Source organism: Mytilus edulis, chromosome 3 (assembly GCF_963676685.1).
Source record: "Mytilus edulis chromosome 3, xbMytEdul2.2, whole genome shotgun sequence".
Classification (NCBI taxonomy): Eukaryota; Metazoa; Mollusca; class Bivalvia; order Mytilida; family Mytilidae; genus Mytilus; species Mytilus edulis.
Genome location: NC_092346.1, coordinates 30897059 through 30921396, shown reverse-complemented (window position 1 = coordinate 30921396; position 24338 = coordinate 30897059). Strand labels below are relative to the sequence as shown.

At 32.6% G+C, this 24338-nt stretch overlaps 1 protein-coding gene across 1 annotated transcript; it reads right to left on the bottom strand.

Annotated features, from left to right (window-relative positions):
* Positions 1-1432: 1432 nt before the first annotated feature.
* LOC139516217 (small ribosomal subunit protein uS5m-like) lies at positions 1433-21489 on the bottom strand. The gene is made up of 11 exons (XM_071306177.1): positions 21367-21489; positions 19273-19356; positions 18034-18153; positions 17443-17670; positions 16657-16691; positions 15760-15850; positions 15122-15168; positions 3948-4005; positions 3430-3492; positions 2901-3040; positions 1433-1808 (listed from the first exon to the last, which is right to left on the bottom strand). Exons 1-11 carry the CDS (start codon positions 21425-21427, stop codon positions 1473-1475), a joined length of 1263 nt encoding a protein of 420 aa, XP_071162278.1. The 5' UTR covers positions 21428-21489; the 3' UTR covers positions 1433-1472.
* Between the last annotated feature and the right edge of the window lie 2849 nt (positions 21490-24338).

Below are 24338 nucleotides of genomic sequence, written 5' to 3'. Positions count from 1 at the left end.
ATTTTCCTTCATCAGTTAAATCCGAGAATCTATAAGTACAGAAACCATTGAAGAGCTATATGACAACACGTTTAATAATTTAATGCGTCCAAAGGGCTTTTCTGGCTTTACCTTCATCAGGAACACTCAAAGCCGAACATTGAAAATCTGAGATATGTATCAACATTGCGCAAATTATTTACTTGCAGTTGGATTATACATAAAGGAAGATTTTGAACTTACTTTGACATATTTGGGCAAAACTAACTGCTTATAAAGAAATATTATTTCAAAATTCTTTTTTTATAAAAAAAAAATGAAAACACAATTTGTTTTTTAGATTTTGGTCGAAATTGTTGCTAATTCCACTTTTAACTTTGCTTTAAAATGATAATAAAATTATTTTTAAAGCTTAATATAATATCATTTGTTCATGTACTCTCATACTCTAAGTTTTTTTTTCAGTTTGTCAGAAAATAGGCATGCAAGTTTTAATAATAAAGGGTTACTTTAGATAAATTGGAACATATTATTTTTAAAAAGAAATACAAGATAAATTTTCCAGTTTAAACATTTGCCTTAAAATATTGTTTTTAATCTCAAAATACTTTGTACTTTTACTTTTTAACAATAAACAATAGATTTGGCATCATTTGGACAAGTAAAATGATATGTGGCCTGATAGATCAACTCCAGTTCCATTTTCAAGGCAAATTAGCTATTTTCTGGGCTAGCAACCAAGATTACATTTACCTTGATAATATGATTCCCACACTAAATGAACATGATAATTAAACTATCTCTTGGCATTTTAAACTAACATTAAGCCTATTTAAATAACACCACTAAACATCAAGTTAGTCAGGCTTCTGATTTTAATATTGCATTTAAAAACACCTACTTTTAAAAATTATGATTCCCAAGACCAACAAACATTTAAGTTATTTCTGTCTTTTGCCATTTTAACATAACATTACTTTTAAAGTCCTTATATTAATGCTTATATATAAACTCACAACTTGTTGTATATACACTGGATATTATGGTTGAGGATACTGTTCATTCATATTTTACAGAGGATTTATTGTGTTTAAATGTACAGTTACTGTTATAATTTATCGGTCTCATCCCAGTGCTCCTAAACAGGAGGGAATTACTAAGAAGAAGAAGAAGAAGATGGCAACCAATGATTATACTTTGTTTGGTATGGCAAACAGGGAAAAGGCCATAGTTAGAAAAAAAATATTATCCGTTATCAGTGGGTAATAAAATATTAATAAGTTGCCTAGTTCGAGTTTTAGACTTGGTATTTGTGATGTGGCAAAATGTCATGTATATTCAGGACGAGCCAATTCAAGAAAACCATAACAATTATTTTCAATTCAAAATATCTAAGTTCAAGAATACTGGCGAACATCTAACACAAAGTAACCAATAACAGTTATAATACATATGGAATTAAAACATTTTTATTTTATTTTTCAACAACACATTCAACTATCTTCACTTTCTTTGGGCATAATGGGTGGTTCAAGTTCATATATCATTCTTTCGTGACGTGCCTTACGCTGAATTCTTAACATTCTCCGGTGTCTTTCAGCACGCTTATGACCTTCATTTTCGGCATAAAATGGTCTCTTTTTGCCTTTTTGCAATGACATTTTGCCATCAAAGTACAATGTTTCAAAATTAAGCTCTTCCTTTGGCGGTGGTTCTTTTGTAACTTCGCCATCACTAGGGGAGGCTACAACAACGGGAAGATAATCATGTTCTTTTCTTATTTCCACAACGTGAAGCTTTAACCGATCCGATAGTTCTTGATGGGTTTCCTGTAAAGACATATCAAATCTGTCATCTCTATGTTAGAAATTATGTAAATTATGGTGGTTCTTCATTTGATTGAACAGTGTTCTGTAAGGGAGCTACCATTTGAATTTTATGGGGGGGGCTAGGATGAAAAATTTTGTCCTGCATTTTTTTTTAGCTGTAATCTCTGTCCTGCCTTTTTATTTTTCACCCTGTTCGGTCCTGCCTTCTTTTTTTTTAGTTTATCCTGCATTTTTTTTACCTAAATTGTCGTCCTGACTTTTTTTTTTGCAAGTGTCTCATCCTGCCTTTTTTTTTACTCAAAACTCCTGTCCTACCTATTTTTTTCAAATTTCATCCTAGCCCCCCCATAAAAATCAAATGGTAGCTCCCTAAATGCCCTCTGTCCATAAGTTACATAAAATCAAAGAGCATGCTTGCTCTGAGGGATACCATCACCATTGTTTTCATATTGATATTAGAATTATTCTCATAAATAATTAAAATGCACATGTAATCCCCATTTGATTCAATCTGCATATTGTTTTTAAATTTAAAAAAATAGCCAATCTCTGATACAAGTGTATATTTATACATGAACAATGTAATTATTCAGTTTTAAAAGTGCTCTACATTTGCTTGATGATTGGAAATTCTAACCCTAGCTTTTTAAAAATACTTGAACACACGTTTGTGACTAAATTTAAGGATCTTCACCTTATTTTCACTCTGGATATCTAGTATTCATATTTTCATTTGACAAAGTCATGCTGATTGACACACAGTTTTCTTTATTTTTAAAATCTTTCTGTTTAAACCCATCCTGCTTTTCTTACTACAACTGGAAACAACTTGTAGATATATTTTGGGTCAAAGTGTCAATCCCTGAATAATGACAAAGTTCAGGTGTGATTTGGATCCTAATAAAATCGTTTGGTGGTGCACCTGACATGCAGTCAGAAAGTACAGATTACGCAACAGGTATCAGGTACTATTGGGATTTCTGCTTTTCAAGAAAATGCACTACAGTTAACATGCCATATATACTGACCAACACATATGCTACAGAAACATTGTAACCAAGGAAACCGTTACATGTAAACAGCTTTACATACCTGTTCTCTCAGTCCATTGAAAAAAGCTTTTGTCAAATTCTGAATATTTTTTGTTGACCCCTCAACTTTGGCATACATATTATGAACTCCTATTGTATCACAGATTGTCTTTAAACATCGATGACACACTAAACCATACCCTAGAATGAAATATGTGAGAGATTTTAGGATAGCTCAAACAAATCAGACCAAAAATTAGGCCTTTTCTCTGGCAATTTTATAAGTCCATATATTTTAGACTATTAAATGTCCATACAGGATTAATATATCAATTATCTTTCAAGGAAATTTTAAAGTTATTTGTGTTACTATAGTATTAAACTTGCATGATGTTAAAAAGCATATTAAATTAAAGATTTTCTAGAAGCCATGGCAACTGCTTGCCAAAACTATGCTACTGGTGCATATCACCTTTGCTCAAATAGTGTTATTGTATTTGGTTTTACAAAATATTTGGGACAGCTCGTGTAAATTATATTAGTGATAGAGACAATAATTGTTATGATCAGTTATCAATTATTAAGCATACCTTCTTCTTTCCTAAATGCATACACTTTTGTTGCTGTCTGTTGGGAGAAAAAATTGTGATTCACTACAACAGAAAAATTGTAAAAATTACATGATATTTGTTATGATAACAAGTTTATGATTACATGGTCCTGAAATAATTGACAAATAAGTACAAAACTTAGCTTCTTTATTTGAAACAGCTCTTACAGCTTATTTTTCTGTTTTATTGTTTATGTATGAACAAATTATATGATAGTCTGTTAAACTTAATCACACTGTTTTTTTTTAATTTATTTTTTAGGTCAACTTACAGTGTGACACATTTGTATAAACACCTTTTTGTTTCTCTGGATGTCTTTTTGTGCAAATGAGTTAGTCTCCTAATTCATATACACCATACAAATCCTTTAATTCATAGGTTTTCATTTGATTTTTTATGAATATTGCTTAGCTGTTCCCTTATACTTTGATGTGCTAGAGGAATCATTACAATAAATTTTCTTGGTTTCTAGTTAGAAGTTTTTAACCTTGACTTACATGTATGACCTTCATATCTATGGAGATACTGTAATCTTTGAGCTGCTTGATTAGTTGCCTAAAAATAATATAAATGTGCAAATGTCAAGTTCATTCTAGTATGTTACAAATAATCATAAAGTATAATTTGCACTTTACACTGGCAGACCTATTTGGAAAATCACCGTGATTTTTGTAAAAAAATCGGTGTTTTTTGGACAATCTGCGCGGAACGGAAAATAAATAGAGGTTCATCGTAAATTTTCCGTTTTACAGAATATTTTGCGGTTCTCCGGAGATTTTCCGTGTCTCAGGGAATTATCCGTTTGTCCGATAAAACGGGTGTGTATTGAGTCATTGATAGAACCAGTGATGCGTGAGCGACGGTTATTAAAAGGTCGGTTGTATAATCCGTTATGCGTGAGCGACGTTCAATCATTAATTGATCGTTGTATAATCCGTTAAGTGTGAGGGACGGTTGTATTGAGGTACAGATTGTGATATATGTAGAAGTTTACAGAACTACTAGTATCATTAATCGATTGAGATATAAGGAATTTTCAAAAATTTATCACATAATGTTTCTGTAAATTTAGAGAGAAACAGATTATATATTTCTCGGGGTGAAAGGTTTACTTTTATGATGGAAAAATACATGTGTATTTCTGAGGCCGCAGATCATTTAAACTTCATTGGCAAATAGGAATTTTTAAAACGGTCTTGATCACCTGCTGATCCATTAATCTTTCAGAATGAAATGCACATTTATACCTCTTGGGGTTGAAGGCATATATTAGCAAAATTAACAATATGCTACGATGAGATAATAACAAGTTGCGAATTTTAGTCAGAATGTGTATATATATGAGCATATGGACATACATTCATCTTTATAATTAATCAGTTCATCTGTCATTTGTTTTATTAAATTACTTTTCAATTGTGGTATAAATACAATTTTATCATTGTGTAAGACGATTTGAGAATAATGCTTTCATCGTAAATACTTCAGAAATTATAATTGATTCAAGAACCGTTTATTGGAACAAAAATATAATGAACGGCCTGGAGGAAGTTCTAACCTTAGTTGATATCAGGGGTTAATTGGTATAGCAGTATGTTACGTAATACAACGATCGTCGATGCATAATATGCATATGTATGTATATAGTATGCATGCAACTGGATTTCGACAACTCGTGGGTTGTCTTTTAGACAAAGAAGTTCCATTTTAAAGATATGAAAGTACGTCAATGCACGTCTTGTAAACTAATCTGTTACTTTTTGAAATATAAATAAGTTATATTTAAAAGATTGGATGGTTATTTCACACGTATCAAAGTTCTTCTGTCATCATTACTGTTTTTCAATTATTTTTTGAGAGTTCGATCTTAAAACTAAGTTCGTCCTGACATTTATGGAATATTTGCCACTGGAAGTTAAACAACCAACAATCAATCATCTTATTACAAAATTTAAAATATGCCTGAGCGATAATATTCTTTTAAATTTTAATGTGAAAGACAGTTTCTCCATTTATAAGAAGGCACTTCCAGGTCTAATGTTAAGTGTATCTTCATCCCGGGATTGAGATTTATTTACTATACTATCAAAAAAAAAGAAGAGAAAAGAAATGATGATACGTTTTTTTTTAATAATTTTAAAATAATTAACGTTAAAAATATATGTAATTAACTTGATCTAAAACTTGACCTCGCTCATAATAGAGAATGTTAAAAATCAATTGTGTCGACTGCACGGGATTGTCCAACGGCGGGAAATACCCTGTAACTATAAACACAGGTGATGTTACTGACCGATTGTGGAATGTCAACTCAGGGTTAAAGTGATGTGTAATGATTGTGCGCTTTAATGTTGAGGCTCTAGTAGGTTCATTTCAATTGATAATCGATAATCTAAAATCATTTTTTTTTTCAAATCAACGATGAAGTTTTGGATATTATGGAAGGGATTTTTTTTAAGGACAACGGAGGTACCTTAAAAGTCTATAGGAAAATATACAAATAAAATAATATAAAACAATTTCGAAGGTCACAACTTGTATCTTATAAATCAATGATAAAGCGACTTCATCAGTATTAACAGTTATAAGATTGCAATCAGATGACTTTTAATTTTGTTTGTGTTTCAGGAGTGGGAGTGTATAAGATTACCTTATATTACAATGTTTGTTTATATTGCTTGACCCTTATGGGTGTCATTTTGCAATAAAGATTAAAAATATATACTTTGGATGTTCCATTCTCAGCATTGTTTCTGGTCTGTCTGTTCGTTTGTTCGTTTGTCCGTCTGTCCCGCTTCAGGTTGAAGTTTTTGGTCGAGGTAGTGTTTGATGAAGTTGATATCCAATCAATTTTAAACTTAGTACACATGTTCACAATGATATGATCTTTCTAAATTTAATGCTAAATTAGAATTACCTCATTTCCTCAGTCCACTCAGGGACTTTCTATACTAAGTAAAAATGATAGTGCGGATTGGGCATCCGTGTATACTAGTGACACATTCTTTTTTTTAATTTATTAAACTTGTTCTCAGTGGCAGATCCAGATTTTTTTTTATATATAAGGAGAGGGGAGACTAACTGATAATGTCATGAGAGGACCAGCTCCAGTCATTCTCAAGTGATTCCCTATATAATCAATATTTATTTTTCAACAAAAGGGGGCGGACACCGTGTCATTCCCCCTTTATAGCCGACTGAGAAACTCAAAGGGCTGTTTAGGCAGTCAATGTCGTCAAAAACTTCTATGTGTTGTATAGCCAGTCATTGAGTCGGCAGTGTCGTTAAAAACTTCCATGTATATCAATCAATCAAATCAAGACTATTAAAAACTCCCATCAACGCCATTCCCCACTGAAATCCGGCTCTGGTTCTATTAATTTCATTACTTCTTCAACATACTAGTATCGGGAGCATGTGAGTATGGTAGCACTCCGTAGATAGGTCTGTAGTTTTGTATGTATGACACTAACAGTTGGCCTAACGTATTAGAAGGCCAGGGTTGGAAGGTTATTCAACATTCTGTGGCTCAATTGTAACTATATTTTCTGTGAAGTGCTACCTAAGCCGTGTCCTGGTGAACCCTACCCATTTTTTTCAAAGGATTTTCCAATAGCACATCGAAACACTTCCAGCATTCTATATTTTTTTCACCAAAAAAATTGTACCTCAGCATAATACAGGTCATGAGGTACATTTGTTTGAGGAGGGGGTTTCAATTACTGTTTAATTTCCTGTTACTACGAAGTTTCGGGATTTTTTTTTCATCAGATTTGCCCTGTTGTCTTTTCTTTTAACTCCGTGTAAACCCTCACACGCGATGTTTACAGAATTATTTGTTTGAAAAATTAAATTTGTTGTATTACCTCTTTTATCAAAATAATATTTAGTTAGCTTTATTAGCGCCTTTTCAAAGTCCAAGCATTGAACATTGCAAACACATATAGATATTTTCAAATGAATTAGAAAATATCTTCCCAAATCGACAGAACGAACAGAGAGATATTTGCCACTGGTCTTTACCCAGTTAACGATTCACTATTAAATGCATTTCTCAAAAACCGATGGGAAACAGAAAAAAACCAGACTATATCTTTTGGATAAACAGCCAAGGACATTTCCAGACATGAATATAACTGCATGGACCATCGCTTACAAGTTTTGTGACAGAACAGGCTTACAACTTTACTATAGTACATGTACAGTGCTTAGAACTCTCATAATTTTACTCCAGTTTACATAGTGCATTATTTTATGTTTTATGATAACAGAACTGTGTTTTATCAAGGTTTATCATGACTCGTATGGTTTTATGATAACTGATTTCTGAGGAATATGTTTAATAATGTAAACTTTATTTAAAGATACGTTTTTTCCAATTGGCGCTAAAGAAAAGCACCATATGAATATTCATGAACCTACAACGATTGCTCAAAATCGTTATTTAAAAATCCTGTTTGTGAGATGCAGATTCATTTCAATACCGAAATTTCGTCTATATATTAAGTTTCACAAGTGTATAACACGGAGAAGCTATCAGAAGGTACATTACTCCCATTTTGTTTGGGTGTGAACCATCGATGTTTACAGCAATATCAAAGAATAAGATGATGATGGTAGAAAGAACTATGGGCGTCATGTGGCAAATATTACATGCATATCGGACCATGAGTTGTCAATCTGTATGAAAAGATTTCCAATACAACCATATTATTGAGAAGGAATGTTTACATGCTCTCGTACTAGTATTACAGGGTTCTTGTGTCGTTCACCTTAGACACACATCTTTTTAACGATGTTTAAAAAAAAAGACAGAACCAATTTAATGTCATATATCCCTATTTTTTAATATAACTATAACAAGAATACCCCTATTTAGCGGACAAGCAGTTTATTCTTTTTTCTGTTATTGAATATTGAATATCAAGAAGAAAAGTAAATCCCGAAATTAATTTGAAACTTTGATACTCAATAGTTTTCAAGCAAAATATTCACATCCCTTGGGGATAATAAGTGTTTGTCCAGTGGCATATATAACATGCATGTCGGAACAGGAAATTTTGCATAATGTACTTTCAGAACCATGTTCACATCATTATACATTATAGCCAACAATTGTGATGACAACTCCTTCCTTTGTTCGAGAACAATCTTGTCGAAATAGAAATCTGTGATTTTACTATGTCCATAACTTCGATGAACCCAAAGCATGTTATATATCGACCTGTATTTAATTCAAATAAGTTCTCTTCTTCTTCTTCGTCCATCGACATCCCATGATAACATACTGTTGTCATACGAGGACTAGTTTATTTACAAAACTTTTAACCCAAATAAACAAAATGTATGTTTCATTCTTATGTTCAATGTAAAAATGTATACAATTTTGAATTGCAACTATCTATAGTTCCGTAACTTTCTATCCAGGCGTATAAACGAATGGTCGATAAGTGCGTATATTTTTGTTAAATCAATATTTCTTGTACGTTTCAAACTGTCCTTCACTTTTGAGAACGAGTACTTACATTTCCCCAAGTTACCCTTGGAAAAAATGTGAAAACAGATTTTTATTTTATCAAATCTTTTTTTTTTTGGAATTATTTAGATTTTTATAAATAATATTCTTTACAACAGAAATGTAATTTATAAACAAGCTTATGCGTTTAGTAATGACTAGTATATCGGACACGCAAGACAGAGATTTATACTATACACCTGATAGTTCAAAATGGAAAGTTTCAAGTTATCGGTCGTATACACTGATCAATACCCTTAGAAGTGAAGCGATGCATGAACTTGCAAGTCCGACAGGAAATCGCTTGAATACCTGAACGGGTCACCTCGCAATACATTTGGGAGTAATACCTTTAGCCATGCTAGTGATCAGACAAGGGAAGGTACACATTTATTTAAATAAGTTTATTACATAAAAGAATTATGAACAAATTAGATTTTCGAAAACAATTTTCACGGAACACTTATTTACGCTCATTTATGACTTTGAACTATGACTTTTTCACCAATTCCCATATAAACAGTTAAAAACGACATACCTTGGTTACCACGGTATAGCTGACTTATATTAACTCTTAAGCCAAATTTCAGAAATCCTTGTATTGTAGTTCCTGAGAAAAATGTGACGAAAAATTTTCAACTTAGCTATCATGTGTAAAATCAAACAAGTGTTCGGTAAACAGGAAGTTGTTGAATGATGAATCTGAAAACGCATCAGCTGACTTATATTAACCCTGAAACCAAATTTCAGAAATCCTTGTATTGTAGTTCCTTAGAAAAATGTGACGAAAAATTTTCAACTTGGCTATCATGTGTAAAATCAAACAAGTGTTCGGTAATTTACTAACAGGAAGTTGTTGAGTGATGAATCTGAAAACGCATCAAGTTCCAAGTATAGCTGACTTATATCAAGCCTGAAACCAAATTTCAGAAATCCTGGAAGTGTAGTTCCTGACAAAAAATGTGACGAAAAATATTCATGGGACGGACGGACTGACTGACTGACAGACTGACGGACGGATGGACTGATTGACTGACGGAAGGACAGACAGAGGTAAAACAGTATACCCCCCTTTTTTTCAAAGCGGGGGGGGGGGGGGGGGGGTATAATTAAACATCTTGCAATGCAAAGCTAGTTGTTTGCGATGATGCGTAGCTGCATGGTAGATTACCACGTGAATTAGATCATTTTGATTATCTTTGAATTCACCACAGTCGCTTGAATTTTAGTGATATATGTATGAATTTTTTTTTTAAATACTGTGTTATATGTATAATATATATAACAGTATTTTTTTAATTTTTTTTTCATACATATATCACTAAAATTCAAGCGACTGTGAATTCACTAACACGTGGCTGTTGACACATTACACACAATATACTTAAAATACCTGGGGCAATTTACACTTCTGGTTTATTGTCCCTTTAACCAGCCAGTGTATCTGTGTATGATGTATTTATCTGCCGTGCAAGGGTTGTGTAGCCAGTCAAGGTCGTTAAATGTATCTCTAGCTCCATTGACAGACTCCCATAATATATTCGAAAGCGGATCCCGGATTTTGAAAAAAAAAGAATGTGGAAGGACGTAAAGACAACATTACAAATTGGACTAGTGTACATGCAACATTCAATCTATTTCTTGTGTGACAGTTTACTGACTGTCAAACCCGTGTTCAATTTATTATTTTGATATGGAAAATCTCAGTAGGCTAAAAAAAAACTACTGGATTTTACCCACAGAGTGCAACAAACACAGGTCACGGAAATGGTCTCTACTACTTCAAACTTTGGCAATCTAAAATGAAATCTAATCAGTCAATTTCACAGTATCACAATTTCATGTAACAGAAGAAGATGGTGACTTGATGATAGCTGAGTAAAATAAATATTTTTTTATACAAGATATATGTAGGGAGCTCTATTTTAAACCAACCCGCGCATGAACAGATTCATTTTTTCTTGTATTTACTTCCTGAATGACACGACTCTAGAAATGTTTGCCACTGGACATCAATTTAAAAATTAAATAGAATCAGACAGTCATGCTCGAGCAAATAACATTGAGAACGGAACTTTATAGCAAGATATATACTATAGTGTATACAGATTGTATTTGAACACATACGAGGGTCTTGAATATTGTCTTATAGTTGCAAGTAATTTTTCTGTAGTCTTCATATTTTCCCCCATTATTCTATATTCTTTGTTTTCTTGGTGTCTATTTTATTTATTTTTTTGGCCCTTTGTTGTGCACTTTTTGTCCATATTCTCTCTTCTTCTATATAAATCCTATTCAAACCCTTATAAACATAAACATACACAATCAAAATGTTCAACTCAAAACCCCAGTTGACTTGTCATCCATGGAGTTTTTCTCAACCGTTGAGAATATAACAAATGCTAAATGAGTCCGTTTAAAAAAAAGATGTGGTGTGATTGCCAATGAGAAAACTCTCGTTAAGAGACCATATGCCACAGAAATTAACAACTATACATGTAGGTCACCGTAAGGCCTTCAACAATGAGCACAGCCCATACTGCATAGTCGGCTATAAAAGGAGAAAAAGTCTAGGAGTCCATTACTGATATTACATATATATATGATTAATGTATCACGTATACGTCTGATGCTTAATTGTTGGCTCTGCTGGAAGGCAAAATATTTAGCTCTTTACTGACTAGTATTTAACAACTGAAACTAGATAAGTTATGAAAATCAAGGAATCTATACATGCTATAACAGCAAATTTGAACGGAACCAAAACGCAAATTAATAAAATAATAAGTATACAACTTGCATTCCAGCATTTTAATATTGGTAAGGCAGCAACCATTTGATTTTCTGGGGGGGGCTATGGTTTTTTTTGGAAAAAAAAGTTTGTTTCCAGTTTTTGGAGAAAAAAATAATTTGTTTTTGATTCTGAGAAAAAAAATTTGTTTGTTTCACCCTCAGCTGCCACTATATGTAATGCTAAAATTGAAAGAAAAGAAATTGTTTTCGACTTGTCGCGAAAAAAATAGATTGTTTTTTTCGCCACAGGCGAAAAAAAAAGTTTGCACAGAAAAAAAACCATAGCCCCCCCCCCCCCCCCCAGAAAATCAAATGGTTGCTGCCTAATTATTAATGATGTAATGCGTAAATAAGTTATCCTACACAGTGGAACAAATGGGAAGCCAAAGTACGTTAATGTCTGGATTAATCTTCTGCAAAAACAATGTCATTTTGTTTATTTTATCTGGTTAAATCTTCTGACATCAGACTCGGACTTCTTTAGAACTGAATTTTAAATGTGCGTATTGTTTTGCGTTTACTTTTCTACATTGGCTAGAGGTATAGGGGGAGGGTTGAGATCTCATAAACATGTTTAACCCCGCCGCATTTTCCCGCCTGTCCCAAGTCAGGAGCCTCTGGCCTTTGTTAGTCTTGTATTATTTTGATTTTAGTCTCTTGTGTACAATTTGGAAAATTAGTATGGCGTTCATTATCACTGAACTAGTATATATTTGTTTAGGGGCCAGCTGAAGGACGCCTTCGGGTGCGGGAGTTTCTCGCTACATTGAAGACCTGTTGGTGACCTTCTGCTGCTGTTTTTCTATGGTCGGGTTGCTATCTCTTTGACACATTCCCCATTTCCATTTTCAATTTTATTTCAATAAACTGACTTAAATAAAATTTAAGCAAGTTAAACTGTAAGCTTGCCGCCGTTGATACCCCCGCCGAAATATTTCGGTTCACAGGAAGTTGTTGAGAAATGAATCTGAAAACGCACCACACGGTACAACTTACTTGCATAAACCCTGTAACCAAATTGATAGATACGAAAAAGATAGATACGAAAAAAAATTACTTAAATAAATGTTTAATTTACAATGTAATGTATGACGTACTTAAAATCATCTTTGTGTAAAGAAACGTTTGAATTGGCTGATCTTTTTGTAAAGCATGCTATTTTGACGGTTACGGATTCAGACTCATTAAAGATGCATTTCTTTCTAACACAAACGATGCAAACGGCTAAGCTCGCACATGTTTTGATCATTTCTTTCAAACACATACGTTTGCAAAGTTTACATAAACTTTGACAAACTATGCAAACGCTAAAAATGCGTCTGCAGTTTGTCGTTTGTTAGTACAAACGCTGCATTTGTTTCTAACTTCAACCTGATTAAACGAAGTATTTGTTTCTACGTTTGTAAAAAAAGTCTTGATTACCAACAACATGTGCATGCATTATTGAAAATTCAAACAGGGTCATTAAAGATTTATCAAACGATGTATTTGTTTCTACTCGTGTATCGTTTAGAAAACAGTAACACACGCGACACAACGTTTACAAAATTCTTGTTAGAAAGAAATGCGGCCTAAGAAAAATCTTATTAGAATCACAAGAAGTTCTGATAGGTCGTAAAATAAACTTCCCATCACTTTATTCTTTTCACATGTCAATTTAAAAAAATTAAATTCGCAACGATGTCATAATTGAAAGCACGAGGAAGGCTGACCAAAATGTTCAACTTGCGGCTAGTGATTGACAGGTATGATTATATCTTGGGGCTCTTGTGGGGAGCGTGGTGTCGGACGGAAAAAAGATTTCCAGTATTCATATATATATAAATGTCGATCTGATGTGGAAAATTGTGAGCTTTTTTTAATAGCACAAAGAAAAAGACGTTAAAAGAGTAACAATGTGTAACTATAAACGAATTACTCGTTTATAATCTACGAAACTGATCAGATCGAAGTTTGTTAAAAAAAAAAAAAAAAAGCATTCAATATCAAACCTTCTTGGTTGGAGAAAACATGTTCAATGTATACCTGCAAATATGTCTTAATAAATTATATTGTGTATTTAAATTATCTCCATTGAATACAATACAATTTATTAAATGTATCTATGATATCCTCCATAAATAAATATCTGTACAGGTAAAGTTAAATTCGGATCAACAGATTGATTTACGACCTTCCGCTTGTCCATGTTGTATTGCAAAAATATCACAGCAGGTGTTACTCACACTAGACAAGTGTCAAATCAGTATGACATTATGTCGGATTACGGCATCTGCAGTAATTAAGACTCTGTTTTTACTGTTTTTACAGGAACTGATTTATCTTAACATGACAATAAAGAAGAATTTTGTAAGGTGAACATATTTGTAGTATTGCAAAGTTACCACGTGCACTTTTCCTGTTCATTGATCACATTTAAATAGATTATTCTTTATTGAACTAAATTCGATATTTAAATTGCAAGTAACTTTAATATCAAAACCACCGCTTTTTGTTTCTCGACTGAAAAGGGTAATAAGACGGTTATTTTTATCTGACTGTAAACATTGTATATAATCACAACGATCTATTAATAACCGTTGCTCACAGATAACGGATTATACAACGATCTATTAATAACCGTCGCTCACGCATCACTGGTTCTATCACTGACTCAATACACACCAGTTTAATCGGACAAACGGATAATTCCCTGAGACACGGAAAATCTCCGGAGAACCGCAAAATATTCTGTAAAACAGAAAATTTACGATGAACCTCTATTTATTATCCGTTCCGCGGAGATTTGCCAAAAATCGCGGTCATTTGCCAAATAGGTCTACCAGTGTTAACCAAAAAGGAAATGGTTTCTGCAGAACATAGATAAATATACCTATTAAAAACATTTTTTGCTTTTTTATTTAAAAAAAAATAATTAAAAAGATTGAAGCCAAAAATAACCTGGCCACATTGTTTGAATGAACATCTTTAACCTATAATAACAATCTGTGCTAAAACTGGTTCATCTAATTGTCCAAAAGCTAAATATAATTGTATCAATAAACCAATTTTTTGAGACGTTTCAGCAATTGGCCTTCTTCAGTTCTTTATTTTTCCTCACAACTACACAACAAAAGCTAAAAATCAATACTTGTCCCTATTTGACTATATATAAATTGAACATTTTCTCTAGTTCGAATCAATATTTACTAGTTTTGGGCAACAGACAAGTGGCTAACAGTGCAGACTGATAACAATAACACTAAATAGTGACCTATAATTGTTTACATCTACTTCATTCGAACTTTGGTGGATAGTTGTCTCTTTGGCAATCATACCACATCTCCTTATTTTATATAGAAGTTAGACCACTACTCTTCATACCTTTCTTACTGCAGCATCCCATTTTTTAGCTTTGGCTACAGCATAACCTAAAAAATAATAGATAAGTTCTTGAAATCAATTACAGTACAAGTTTTTCTTAACTGCTCAATTTTTTTTAAGACTAAACCTACATTTGAAATTTGGAGGTGGCACACATTGAGAAGCTGACGTATATAATAGTCAGGTAAATTCAGCATTACTGTATTATCAATCTAGAAATTACTAATAATTTCATTGTTAAACAAATAAGACAAAAAGGTGAAATCAAACAAATGCAATTTCTGGAATAACTGTAAACAATGTCCTATAAGTTTGAAAATGTGATTTCTATTTGATGTGATTTTCAAATCTTCTTGTCACTGTGCAGTTGTGTTGTCTTATAACCTTTGAAAAGACATGAATGCTTAAAATGAACCTATGACAATCTTTTTCTTTCACTTTTTGCACAACCTGCAGCAAAATATAAAAATATACATAATCTGGGTAAGGAATTTACTCATTCTTAACGGCATTACTATGATTTATAGTAGTTCACTCCTATGTCATTGGTCCCTGAGCGGTATCATTGGCAATCATACCTCATCTTCTCACTTTTATATAATCTAACCTAAATGAAAAGAAGGATACTATTCCCTTACCTCCAATACCATTTTTGTTGCCAACGACAACCATGGCTGAAAATCTAAACACAGCTTTTACAGTTCCACTTGTATTGGTCACTTTTTTCAACTGAAATTAACAAAGGGAAAATATTTCATTTCTTTTTGCCAAGTCAAAGAAAACCATTGCTAATGTCAAACCTTCCAGGAGTAAATTGAATGATTGTTTTAAAAGTTCCAGAATTGTCTTTTGCTGAAATGAGTTACTCCAAGAAAATGCAAAAATAAATGCAACTTTTTATCATACAACTGCATAAAAAACGAGTCCAAAGATCAGTCAGAACTAATTCTGCATGTAAAGTTAATGAGTGAATTGGTCTATCATACACACCAGTGAACTCTTAAAAATGTTATTATTCCTTATGTTTTTTTAACTGGAAGATCGTATGTTTTGAAAATATATACTCTTATCAATCTCCAGTGTACTACATCCCATTGATTTGAATTGTGCATTTATATGTTTAAAAATTACAAAAACACCTGCCATAAAAATTACTATCAGTGTGGGTTGTCAAGTATATTAAAGCCTTCTGTCATTATGCAATAATATAAGGCCAAATAAAATAGTATGTGTGGTTCCAGTTACATCTGAAAAAAAGTTAGGGTAGGTAGGTAGGGATTTTTTTTTATTTTATGTTTTTTTTTTTACATTGAGTCTATGGGAGCATCGTTCTGACTTTAACAGTGCTTGATGAAAAATGACAATAAAATCTTTAGGGTAGGCTAATTTCAAGACGAAAAAGTAGGGAAGGTAGGGTCACTGGAACCACACATATATTTGTATTTGGCCTAAGTATTATTATTATATTGTAAGTGCATCATTAATGATAATCAAATAATTAAACAATGTAATAATTAAAGTATTATAAACTGTACCTGTAAAATTCTGGTTTCAAATCCTTCAAAATCATCTGAAAGAATACAAAAATTCATCAATAATATTGTACTTGTATGTTTCATAAACCTGCAATGAGATGTACATTTTACTTTGAACATGATTTATCATATGACTAATTTTTCTCCTATATTAGTGTGGTTGTTAGTTGGTATTGTGTAATGAGTGTAATGGAAATATTGACAATGCAATTTTCAATGGGAACTCCTCTTACGACTAAAACTGTACCACTTTTACTATGAAGTTTTGAAAAAAAATCTTATCCTAGAATTGAAAGTTCATATGCACTACAGTTTTTTTCAAAGGTCAAAATAAAGGGCTGTGCAGCATATTTTCAACATTTATATGCTCTGAACTTTTCAGAGTTTAAACTAACACTAATTTTCATAACTAACCCTACCTCGAATGAAGGGTTACTACAGATTTCAATGTAAACAATATGCACATGTATATTTACTGGTAACATTCCCAAGTTATGTCTCTATGAGATGGAACACAGAGAGCATAACTGGGAACCAGTATGTAAACAAAATTAATTTTCTATGAATATTCTAAATCTACCCAAAAGAGGCGTGGTTTGAGAAACAGCTGTATTTACAAAGTGCAACCTACAATGACAAGATGTTTGTTTCTTAGTAACAAACAATCTAACAACTTACTAACAAAAGAAGCTTGATTCTGATAACGGTAACTTACAACCACCAAAAGCTTCTATAGAGGTATATAACTAAGAATCACAAGAGCTTGTTTCTGAGTTAATAACTTACAATCCCCAACAGGATCAGGTGGGTATGACCTGGTTCCTGCCCTTGTTGTTCCTGTCCATCCTCTCTGTAGAGGCATTAGTTTGACAGAACGGAATGTCTGTTTAGCACCTCTCTGTTTGATTATGTTGTCAAAGTATTCCTGTTTAGGTCCATGTTGACTCCTTTTTACTATTTCATCTCCTCTTTTTGTTTCTGATGTCAGACCTGGCCATACCATACCAGCTCTTCCTGTTAATCAAACAGATATCTATACTAATAACTGTTATATCATTGGAATTATTTTCTTTTTTTTATAGGAAAGTCACATACACATACATGACATACTGGCAAAATATTGTAAATTCAGAAATCATTGGGATGACCATACCAGCTCTCCCTGTTAATCAAACAGATATCTATACTAATAACTGTTATATCATTGGAATTATTTTCTTTTTTTATAGGAAAGGCACATACATGACATATGGGCAAAATATTGTAAATTCAGAAATCATTGGGATGTTTTTATTATTACAGAATTTTTCTCAATATCAATATATCGTAAAAATTAAAATTATACACATGACAAATAAATATGATATATGTATTTACCTTCTCCTATTATTTGACCTCTATGGAGGTTGATAATGCTTCTTTGTTTTTTTCCTCTTCCTTTCTTTTTTCCAGTATTACTTACACCAGTCACACTGGCCCAGAGTCTGTCATTGTCCTCTAAAAATAGTTATCATTCTAATATTAGCAGCCAATCAAATCAGGGATTCCAATCATTAGCAGCATACCTGCCAACTTTTGAAAATGCCCATGGGGGTTTTGCGTGCAAGATGGCTGTTATAGTCCTTAAAAACCTTCAAGGGTCCTGCAAATACATTTTAATGTTGTTTTTGGCCTCTTCATATTTTGATAAGCCATAAGTCATTGTAAAAAATTTTTAATTTTTTTTATATTGTGGACAAAATTGCTCTTTCAAAATTTCAATTTTGGAGCCTACATGGGGGAAATCCCCCCACAAATAGTGACAGTTGGCAGGTATGTAGCAGCTATAAAAAATTCTTCATGTTCAAAAATTAATAAACAAGAATGTGTCCAAAGTACATGGATGCCCCACTCGCACTATCATTTTCTATGTTCAATGTACCGTTAAATTGGGTAAAATCTAATTTGGCATTATAATTAGAAAGATCATACCATAGGGAACATGTGTACTCAGTTTCAAGTTGATTGGACTTCAACTTCATCAAAAACTACCTCGACCAAAAACTTTAACCTGAAGCGGGACAGACAGATGGACGAACAAACGAACAGACAGATGGACGGACGCACAGACCAGAAAACATAATGCCCCTCTACTATCGTAGGTGGGCATAAAAATAATGTACATTTATAAGAAAAGAAAGACGTCTTTTGTATTTTTGTGTTGTATTGTTGGTTTCTTGTTGGTGTATATTTAGCAAATAAAGTCTGAGACGCATGATGTTGTCTGTAGTAAAAAATAACCCTGTCTATCTGCATCCTAAGCATGAGAACAACATATATATATCTGTTATATAGATCTCAGGTAAATGTAAAGATTCAGGAAGAAATTCTGTGTGAATTAAGAAAATACATTTGATTTACATCTGACTACCTTTGAAGCCATAGAATCAGTGTTATTACTAAAAAAATATGGTACATATATATTTAATGTGTATTTATTATTTTAGAATATTAGGGTTGATTAACTTATACCAGATATCTACCTACAAATATTTTCTAATCTAATATACAAATAAATGAACCAACAACCGACTCCTTTTATCCTGTTAAAATTTAATTAATTTCTTCAATATTTACCATGTCTGAAAAAACTATTGTTCCTGGCTGGATATATACTAACTGTAGGTAACACTCTACATGATGTCAATAAATGGGATGCACCTACAAAAAACAAATTTGATTGTTATCAATGAAAAAAAAATACAATGTACATGATATGGTTGTGTCTTACTTTTGTGCATAATGATAAGGGAATATGAGATTGAGGTACAACATGCAAGTACAAATGTATATAATATATAAATGTATTATTGACTTACATGTAGTGTAAGTTGACTTAACCCTTTCCGCAATGGATTTTTTTTTTTAATATACTTGATTCGCATAGGATTTTTTTCAGTTAAAAAAATCATCAGTTGTAAAGTGTTAATGCATTGTGAAAACCAATATTTCATCAATGAAATTCAAGTCAGATAATTCTCATGAATATCCTTTTCATATTGGATACAATTTTTTTTAAGTCTGATGCAGACAGTTTGTAGTCAAAGCATTTCAACTGAGGTACTACACAGGCGTCATTATGGAGTAAAGGGGGTGGCGTCAAAAGGCGTTATTATGGAGGAAAGGGTTCATTGACATCTTGTCTAATGGGTGCATGCCTAGCATGAAGACAGCTGTTTTTTTCAATACACAGATGGCTAGGGGCAATCCTGCTCTAAAACTGGCAGTGAGGTGAAATGTTTTGCTCCATGTTTGAAGACTTTGAACCTCACTATAATATACTTGTAACTTTGAGATGAAGAACAGCTATAAAAGTGTCCTTCTTTTACATTTTTTCCTTGTGTGAGTGTAGTGATTTTGTATGATGAATTGATACACCATATAATTTCTTTTCTGTGATGAATACTTGCTGCTTGTTTTAGTACAATGGGGTTGTCTACTTATATACACTGGCCATGGTGACTGGTGCTTTACACATCCATGGACTATTCAAGTTGGCAGACATAATTGGATATAAAACTATAGGAATATATATATAATGTTTAATGGAAAAAACAGAGACCCTAAACAAAGGAATAATCTGTAATTAAAATTATCATTCCATACAAAGAATATAGTTGAACTATTGCTTATAGCTTACAAAAAAAGACCTACATGTAAACACAAAAACTTAACACTGATTTGTTCACTGAACAATGAACTGTGAAAATGAGGCTGAGGTCAAATAAAACCTGTGAGACTGACATGTACATCATAAAATATTTCCATACACCAAACAGAGTTGACTTATTGCAAATACATTTGTACAAACAGTATTAGAAAAACAGACCATAACACAAAAATTCAACTTTGACCACTGAACTATAAAAGGTCAAGGTAAGATGACACTTGCCAGTTGTACATGTACTCCTTACAATCATTCCACACATCAAATATAGTAGACCTATAAATGCTTACAGTATCTGATTTATATGGACTTCCTGGTTCACTGATCCATGAAATGAGGCCAAGGTCAGATTAAAACTGACTACATGGACTACTGGCTGATGGGCATGAGGACCTTGCAAGGTACTCACATACTAAAAATAGTTATCATATTTACTCATAAGGAAGAAATTAACATTTATAAATAGCTAAAAAATAAATTTAAGTAGTCACTGAACCATGAAAATGAGGTCAAGGACAATCATGCAATGGACATATTACAGACAGAAACTTCATAACATAAGGCATCTATACTCAAAGTATCAAGCACCCATGTCTACCACCTTCTGGAATATAAAGCTTTAATCTTTAAAGAAGTCAGCTAAAACTTTTGCCAGATCACTAGTATGAGCTAGCTTTTCTGTGACTGAAATTGCAAATTTATGCCAATGACATGTTAGAAACAACAGAACAAATAATCATTTCTGGAGCTAATCTTGTCTGGACTAGCACCTGCCTCCTGTAAGCCTAATAAAATATACAGCTTGACACTTTGCATATACACCTTAAATTATTAGAAGACTGTGGCATGCTAATGCTATAGGTGCCCTCTAAAATTATGTGATTTTGTCGTTGGGTTCCTGCTCTCAAATTGACGTATATCTTTCATTTCATCATTTTTACTATGCATTTAAAAGATCAGTATTCAATTCACGACATGTATGCTTGTCTTTGCATTATTTGTACCTTTTGAATGACCATTGATTTGCCGCAATGCTAAAGAAACAGTGTATCGTGCGACAGACATTCTCCTTCTGGCTAATTTAAAGTAAACACCGAAGAACTTCGAAGAGCAAAATTTGAAACAGTCTAAAATATGTCCAACAGCTCCTCACCCGTACCGCTGTCCTAAATGAAGATAAACAAAATCAGATAGATGGTACTTTTCAATGAATCTTCTAATTTCGAAAATAATTTGGAGTGGGAATGTAAATTCTTATATTTCCACTAACGAATTACACAATTGGACAATGATTTTTCTACTTTAAAAGAAAAAAAAAGATTTTTTTTTAACAAACATGGACAACTCAGATAGACGGCCAAATACATAACGATGTAATAAGAATACAGAGGGATATAAAAAAAAACCTGAATCTTCTGTAAGCCCGGGATGAAACAAAACATACTGAAAGTTTCGTATAATTATATATGTAGGACTCTAAAGTGCGATGGTACTCTAAAGTGCGATGGTCACGCTAAAGTGCGATGGTGTACGCTAAAGTACGATGGTGTCTCACGCTAAAGTACGATGGTTGTTTGTTTCATAAAGTGCGATGGTATAGCACACTAAGTGCGATTGTATAGCACACTAAAGTGCGATGGAACAAAAGAGAAAGGTTCAACGGCACTAATTTTAAAAACAAGTCTTTTGTGCAAAATCTAGTTTGCTATGATATAACATATAATGCGATAGGCTTTTACTTTACCGGTAGTCTTATTTGACTGTTTCTAAATTTAGAAAATGACCTAGTAATAATTGCTTAAAAGGTAATTTAGGTGTCACAAAATACTATATTTCCTTTAAATGAAATTTGAACAATTCGGTCGTATTGGATTGATTGTTGGTTGATTAACGTTCAGTGACAAATATTTCATGCATGTTCAAGACGAGGGGCGTATTGGATAATTGATGTATCCGTTTAAACAGCCTATTAATGTAAACACATCCCTTTGTCAGTTTCAAATACAAAATTTGGTCATTGTCAGAATAGATAAAATTTATTTGTACATGCTTTAATTCAAATGCGAGAGAAAGGGGTTGTTGTTGTTCGAGCTTTCCCCCTTTTTCGTAGCGAGTATTTTACTACAATGTACCCACTGATATTTTAATGGACAATTTATGATTTACGCTAGAAAACGTGTACCTTAATTTTACCGACGTTTATACTTTTCAATAAAATTGACAATATTTTAACGTAAACTTAATTAAACATTAATATGCATCTTTTCGCTTCCAATTTTTTTTTCATCTTCCAGCATGTTCATTTTTGGTTTGTATAAACGACTGTTAACGTCATAATCCAAGTACGTTTAGTACGTCTATACTTTCGCGGACCATCGCACTTTAGCGTATGGAGGCATCGTACTTTAGCGTACACCATCGCACTTTAGCGTGACCATCGTACTTTAGCGTCCCCATCGCACTTTAGAGTCCTACATATATATACATCATGGCAAAATAATATAATAGTCATATGTATATTATTTAGCGTACTCTTAATACAATTTATCCCAGAAACATGTCATGGCAAACTGAAATCATAAATTGGTTGTATCAATTCTTTAGAAGACTTTTTTTTATAGAGCATTGATGGAAACAAATGACGGTTACGTGATTTGAAGGATCGTTTGCTGAAAACTGAAATTTTGTGTGCATTCAATCAACACTATAAGTTTTCGAAATGTAAAGGAATATGAAAAGGCAGTCAAGACTTATATTTTTGCGAAAACTTTTAAAAAACAAATTTTAGAGATGTAATTGATGTACAGATCCACGGTTCTCCGTGCAATACAGTGATGTTGAATCAGAACTGAGAATCCTAGATGATCGCAAAACTACCGAAACTGCAATTATACTCTATCTCAACAAAGTCCTCATTCTTTGATCATCTTTGAATAATATTGAATTTGATAAATTCTATTATGCTGATACAAGTTTATAGCATGTATTATAATTGATGTATGCTCAAAGTTGTGTGAATGTTTGTAAAGTTTTGAGTCATTTAAGTTTCTATGAGGGAAGACTCCGACTCTAATCATGATTGCCAAAATACGAATATACTAGGATCTACTATAAACAACGATCAGAAATTAAAGGAGGTGGTTGAAATCTCAAAAAATAAAATTAAGTTTAACCCATAACACCATTTTCATAGGGCGGGATGGCAGATGGGTATACTTAGTTTTTAGTTTTATTTTTTTTATCTTTAAAAACAACGCTTATTTCTGTAAAAGATTTCCAATTAATTTCTCTGCATCTAGATGCATTTTCACTATTATTTTCTATAATTTTACTCACCTGATGTTTTCTACTTCTTTGTGCTCATTTTTCCCTATTCATTATTCTATTGGTCATAAAGCACTAATACCCTGAAGAATTTTGGTGAGGATTGTGTTGTTTAGTCTCAGGCTACAACTTTTATGTATACGATGTTATGTAGTTTCGTGGGTTCTCTTCGACTCAGTATGCGTTTGCTATCTTTCGTTTTGGTTTTAAGCTTAACTACACATTTCAGTGTGAAACAGACAGCATATGACACAGATAGTCATTTAATTTAAAACTCAACTTCTATATACATACCTGATTCGTATATACATACGTATATACACACGTATACACATACATTTATAGCCAGACTATTTGCTGGGTATCAAATGAAGATTCTAGTCGGTATAAAGTTTAACAATTTAATAAACGATCCAACGAGAATATAAACGATGTTACAATATTGAGTCCGGTGTTGACGGTTTAAGAACCTATCCAAAAACTGAATATAAATTATTTTTAAGAAGTATATAAAACAGAATAATTTAGAAATACATGTAACAACGGATTAGGCAATTGATTGTCCAATGTTCAGATAATCTATAAAACTGTCTTTGACACGTAGATACGAAGTCCATTATCGGATTAGTAGAAACATACATTTTAAACCAAA

What these genes read in the sequence shown, in the direction of transcription:
- LOC139516217 (XM_071306177.1), bottom strand. Translation starts at nt 21,427, where the DNA reads ATGTCTGTCGCACGATACACTGTTTCTTTAGCATTGCGGCAAATCAAT. An exon ending in AGGTCAAATAATAGGAGAAG is followed by an intron (nt 17,671 to 18,033) that starts GTAAATACATAT and finishes TTTGATTAACAG; the next exon opens with GAAGAGCTGGTATGGTATGG. An exon ending in GGGATGCTGCAGTAAGAAAG is followed by an intron (nt 4,006 to 15,121) that starts GTATGAAGAGTA and finishes TATTATTTTTAG; the next exon opens with GCAACTAATCAAGCAGCTCA.